Source organism: Elaeis guineensis, chromosome 13, assembly GCF_000442705.2.
Source record: "Elaeis guineensis isolate ETL-2024a chromosome 13, EG11, whole genome shotgun sequence".
Taxonomy (NCBI): domain Eukaryota; kingdom Viridiplantae; phylum Streptophyta; class Magnoliopsida; order Arecales; family Arecaceae; genus Elaeis; species Elaeis guineensis.
In genome coordinates, this window is record NC_026005.2 from 71,617,411 (window position 1) to 71,623,871 (window position 6,461).

The 6,461-nt window shown below is 34.1% G+C and overlaps 1 protein-coding gene across 1 annotated transcript in view; it reads left to right on the forward strand.

Moving 5' to 3' along the window:
* Positions 1 to 5,495: 5,495 nt before the first annotated feature.
* The window catches only part of LOC105036399 (PLASMODESMATA CALLOSE-BINDING PROTEIN 1), a 27,299-nt gene continuing 26,333 nt past the window's right edge, over positions 5,496 to 6,461 (forward strand). Inside the window, exon 1 of the mRNA XM_010912168.4 lies at positions 5,496 to 5,694. Within this exon, the coding sequence (XP_010910470.1) occupies positions 5,643 to 5,694 (52 nt within the window). The 5' untranslated portion in view covers positions 5,496 to 5,642. The remainder of the gene's footprint in view (positions 5,695 to 6,461) is intronic.

Here is a 6,461-nt window from a genome sequence, read left to right on the forward strand (position 1 = left end):
TGCGATCCATGGTGCATCCGAAGGCTATGCAGGTTCTTTTGGTCTATAAGAACTTGCAGAGCAAATTGCATTTCTATTCATATAAATTTCACTGGAAAGTCTTATCTCACCATCGAAAAGATATCTCAAAAATATTAGCAATTTAATTGAGCACATGGATTTAAAGACTTTGATCTCTATGGAAATTATCATTGACATATCAATTTTCAGCAAAACATAGAATATTTTATGCATACAAGATTATGTCCGATCATTCAAGATTATGTCCACATAGATTATATGTTTATCTATTTTTTCCATTACTTAGGATTTGAACCTTCTACTTTCTTCATGGACAAACCTTTGAAGGTTAGGAAATAGGTGAGCTAATAGTATTAGCAATAAATACAATAGTTATAAAGGCTCTCTCGTACTGTACATATACAAAGTTAGGTTAATATAATCACAATTATTTAGTCAATGTTTCCCTATAAGGGCCATAATATTATGGGAAAAACAACTATTATAGAATTCTGATTGCGATAAAATAATGCATTAGCATACAAATATTGACAAAAATCAAATAATGCGGCGCTACTAGACCTTTATTCGTGGTTAGACTCGATTATATCTCCAAAAAATGGCCATTATAATAATCATTTTTCTATTCCAAAAAACATTTAAAAATGCCAAAACAGACATGTAATATTATCAAAAGAGATTTTTCATTGGGCATACCAGTGCTATTAAATCCTTAATCAACAAAAAGTCCAATTTGGATTTAATTTTAGTATTGAGAACTTCTTCGGCGTGAGCAAGCTTTCAAGTCCGATAAACAAATTAATCCTATTATCTTGCTATCAATTTGCTTACTAAATTGGTTACAGTGATGAATCATGCTACTCGTTTTGTAAACAAATTGATTTGAATTCTGGATGATAATTTTGTCGAAGTACATGTACTTCAATCCAACATCAACCCAACCTGACTCGTACCTGATGGACCTCATCGGTCCTGATTCTAGTCTGCAGCCAATCAAGCTCAAAGACCCTGTCCCTTACCAAACTTTTCCTAGTCATAATGAAGATTCCACTTTGCTATTGGATGGGCCCTATCATAAAGAATGAAGATGGTTTTCCTGGCCGGTGGATAAGCTCCTTTTGTGGTAGATGTCTTGAAGAAAGCTACGAATTGCATTGCATTCTAAACCGTTCATATCTATCGAAAGGCAAATAATGTTGTCCATTATGTGGCTTCCTACGTGACTAAGCACTTTGGTGATACTATATAGACTGATTTTATATTGATTTTTTCTCCATTTTATGATATGTATTTTTCAATTTTGTAGAATATATTCATGGTAGAATAGTATGATTTTTCTGTTCTATCAAAAAAAAAAAAAAACCACTTTCTAAGCATCACATGTACTATTAGAGTTTTTTTAGAAAAGAAGAGTGTACAGTTGATGAAGCATTGTGTTATTCCATAGTCCGATTCAAAAAGCAGTTCTAGGTGTTGTATTGGAGAAATGAGAGGAATCTTGTGATAAGAGTAGCATAGGGAAAAAAATATATTGTAAATGTCATCTAGAAATATCAAATTTGAATTTTATAACCAACTCGGCTAGGTTTAATGATAAAGAGACTGCAATAGATGGTTAATTGATTTCCTCTTGAGCACTGCAAGGGCAACAATTTTTGAACTGTAATCAATCACCAACATTCTTAGTTTTTCTTTTGCTCGAGGATGGGAGAAAATCTAATTGCCATCAAGATGAGGATCAGATTGAGTCTAGATTCACTCGTACGTAATCGCTTTGCCAATTCTACCATCTAGCACCCTCTCATGAAAACTTCTTTCATATCTAATTTATCCTAGATTGTCAATTACATGAAGATCTTTGCTTTCTCCTGAGCTAGTCCTTTTCGTAAAACATAAGCATTAGAGCTTACTTTCCTCCCCTATTAGGAAATCTATAAAAACAACCAACTATAAAGCAATCAGTTCATGCTGATTTGCAATTCCTTTTCCAGTTTAGCAAGTACAACCATGGGTCATAGATGAATTGGAATTGCTGTAGTGGTGGCACGTTACCACCATATATTTTTTTTTTTTTAATTAATTTTTCTTAAATTCATGCTTTGTGGTTTCTTTTACTTTACTTCTTAAAAGCATTCTATATGGTTTACAAAGGTTGTCAAGACGTCAAATTATGCCTGACAACGAGATTAAATTGGTTATGGCATTCAGCATTTAAATTTGGATCCTACTAGTTTGCCCTCAGTCCTTGTCAGCTTAAAGAGAATCCATATCAGACTTGGCCCGGACGTAACTTCCTTTTGGAATATCATTCTCATTTCTTCCTAAACTTTTCAAATATATTGTTGAGGTGTTAGTAAGAAACGTTATTGGTCCAACAGCACCACAGAGAGCATGATTCTAAATTGCTGGTTGGCAAAATTTCTCCTCCTAGTGGATTTTTGACATGTCTTAGTCATTAAAAAAAAAAAACTATTTGATGCACAGTGTATGCAGGTCCTTTACCGTGGCATAAAAATTTCAAGAAATCTATTGATTCACTTTTTTTTTCCACCCCTATAAATTGTGCGGAATCAATAATCTACCATGGGATTTAAGAAAATTGCAGGGCACAAATTCTGATCGAAAGCATAATTGATGATAACGGTTACAACACATCTTATTTTTACTTTTGTTAGAGCGCATCTCATCTTTGATTGGATTCAAACTATCTTCATAACGTTTCAATACTGACTAAAATTATTTTTTTCTGTTACAGTAAAACTAAAGAATGTTCACTGCATATTTAACAAATTAATCTGATTTTTTTCAGGAATAAAATGTTATTCAATTAAATCATCGTTCTAAAAAATCTATAAGTAGTAGTGAACAATTAAAGTGTTTAATTAACATTGCATTTATCAAAATGATCATGATGATGATATAATACATAAACAATCACCAAAAATCTCATGTTGCACACCTCTTTCTTCTTTTCTTTATATTTGTTATTTACTTTGAAAAATATAAACATTTAGAACTACACCCATATGAAACCCAGCTGCAAAGCCTAACAAAGTCTTTAGCCCTTCTATGTTTCCCTTTCATTTACCAATGAAATATAAAGTGATTTGCCACCGTTTTGCTTAAAAGAGAATTTTTATATTTCTCACATATGATGCTTACTCCATATATATATATATATATATATATATATATATTATATATATATATATATATATATATATATATATATATATATATATATATATATATATATATATATATATATATATATATATATATATATATAAATATATATATAAAATATTCTCATCTTCTTTTTTTTTTCCTTATGTGGTATCATCCTCTATCACCATGTATCTATATATCCCTCAACTAGCAACCTTCCATCTTTTGCTTATGAATTTTGGCTCGTCTCTCTCCCTAAAAGAGAAAATTATTTATCTTGGATACCTAGTTGTCATTCCAATATTTTATCTGCTAGGTATGTAATATTTACTTCAAAAAATTCATGTGCATTACATATGGGTAAGCCCATCTGAAAATAATATAGCGAGAGGATGGCAAAATCAAAATAACAGCCACTGCGACGTCTATTTCATTATTCAAATTATAGAAACATCTATGCACAATTTAAACTTTGGCATGCGATTCCGTAGCAGAGTTTGCCGGGCCATCTATTATTTCTCGTGCTTTGTGAGTACGCTTTCTGTTCTTTTACTCCAACGTCTCTATTTTCCTAGGCAACGGCTCCCTACATGGTCTTTTAAATTTCTGCTTTTAAACAATACTGTACGTAATATTTGCTACTCCAACGGCTACATGAGCATGCTGTTGCTCAAATCCATCCGTACGAGCAAATAATATCTTTCTTCCTAGGCTTTTTTTTTTGGGTACGTATCTTTCTTCTTTGTTTTCAGTATACGGTAACTTACTCATTTGCATCCAATAAATCATTGATCAATTCCCATAAAAGAAAACATAATCACGGAATCATGTTCATCACCCCAGTGACAACCTTAATTACACTATATGCTTTTTGATTGCATTATTTCAAGAAGAATAAAGCATAAAAATTTCTATAAAAACATTAGATCTGTTATGAGTAATAATTCTGATGAATAAAAATTACCCACATTGTGCGTAACTGATTCTTGGAAGAAATGGGGCACCGACAATGATAGATTTTGATTTTTTGATTAAAAAATATATCTTGATAATGTAGCACCACCATACAAGATTCTGATCCATTCTTATTTTTCTTGAAAAGGCTTCCACATCAAGATCCTTGGTGACCTTCAATCTAAGCCTAATTTTGGTCTCATTGGAGATATAAGTTATCACTATTGGGAATTTAACACACTCTTTCAACATGATCACCACCTATATATATATATATATACACGCGCGCGCGCGCGATAGGAGGTGTTTTACAAAACATATTTAGAGAAACAATCATGCAAGTATATTTAGAGTGTTTACGGTCTTTGATAAATGAGAATGATTCAAAAGCTGAGAAATATTGGAACAACATGTTGTTCTCGGAGCAGGGGGGATCCCCCTAGTAATATGGAATGTCATGTTTTAAGGCTAGGCCCCTTCAAGAAGTTTCTCCGTACAAGGATATGATGCAATGCTAGCTCTCCAAAAACTAGAATGTCATGAACTGCAGCCAAGGCAATCACTAGACTTTCATATTTACATTCCAATCTTGGAAAATATCAACTTTTAGTTTACACTGATGGTGAATTCCAATCCTCCAAATCCTTAAACACTATTAATTTGATCCAGTGTATTAGTGATAAAAAAAACTTGGACAACTCACTTCTGGAAACACCATGGATGCTGCAAGAGATTGGGGTCTGGTAAAAACAAGGATTATTGAAGGCCAAGGAACAAATATATATCAGATCAATGCCACATACATGCCACAGACATCCATTGAGATGATAGCCATTATAACCAGATAACCAAAAAGTGACAGCATTTTAGGAGGAATAATCCTATCCTAGCATTAGTCCATCAAAAAACTAACAAGAATCTAGGAAAGAGAACGGTGGACACTTTGAAATATTTATGCACATAAAAGGTCTGTATGGCATATGAGGCCAGCACCAAAATCCAAATATTGATGCCTTGCAACCAATGGTGGAGGACCAGCTGAGCACTGTTTGGGTCAGGTGACAGCACATCATCAAGGAAAGGGGACAGAATCCACCGGGGCCCATCCCACCAACTGTACCAGTGAGTTAATTCTTTCCCTCTTGTGTAGACCCCATACTTGGGTTTAGGACCGCTTGCAAAGGCCACAGCAACGGGGGCAGAGAAAGCTCACCTTCCAAGGACACACCGATGGGGTCTTAAAAATTATTAAAACAAAAGAACCAAACTGGATTCGGCCCACCCATGCAGACCTCCATCACCACTTTAAAATTATTGTCCATTGGGTTGAGACCCCCACTCCAATTCGAGATCGACATCTCTCTCTCTCTCTCTCTCTCTCGACTCACATACACATCAAACCTTAGTGGTACAACGCTCCATCTCTCTCATTTTTTTTCCTTGGCTGGTTTTCTGGCCTTTTTTTCCTTCTTCCTCGTTCTTTCTGTTCAGGCTCTACAATGGCCGCTTTACTTCTCCTTGTGCTTCTTCTGGCCATAAGTGGTGGTTCTGGTAAGCTTCAGACTTTTCTATATATTCTTTTGTTCCTTTTTTTCTTTTTAATGTTCAACCATACAGCCTTATAAAAATGTTTAAGAAAGTGGTTGATTTCCCCATTTCTATTTTCTGTTTCTATATTTTTTTTTCTGGGAATGCGATTTGCTAGATGCACTAAGATTGTTGGTTTTAGTCATGTCCACGCCTCAAAGTCCATCAGTTTTTCCAATTCAACTTGCCTCATTTAGTGGTTCTGGTGCTTTTTTCCCCTTTAGTCATGCCTCATGGTGAAACTTACCTGCATAGATCTATAATGGTAAGCGCCATCTGTGCCTTGGAATGACCTTCATGTCTTTCCTTTCCTTCTTGTTTATTCTTTTGTTTGATAGACAGATATAGTGTGTTATCCCTGTGCCAGTGGATCTAGAAGCAAAGAATCACTAATTACTAGTGGAGTGAGAGTTTTTATTTTTTATCTTAGATCCATTCCCCCCTGAAGGTTATGTGAGGGTTGATTCCGCTTATGTTCATTAATACTGATTTGGTAGATGGAGTGAAAGTTTTTTCTTCATGAAAAAAATGATTTGTTAGAGGGTGTCAAAGTTTTTTCTTTCATTTTGCTGTAGAAGAATGAGAAGTTCTAAGATGATTCTTTAGCAGGCAAAGATGATCTAAAACAACAATTTGATCACCAATTTTTAGGCTATCTATGCCTTTTATTTTCTTTTTTTTTTCACCAAAGAAGTGTTGGTTTCTCTTATGATGACTGAAAACAGATGTGA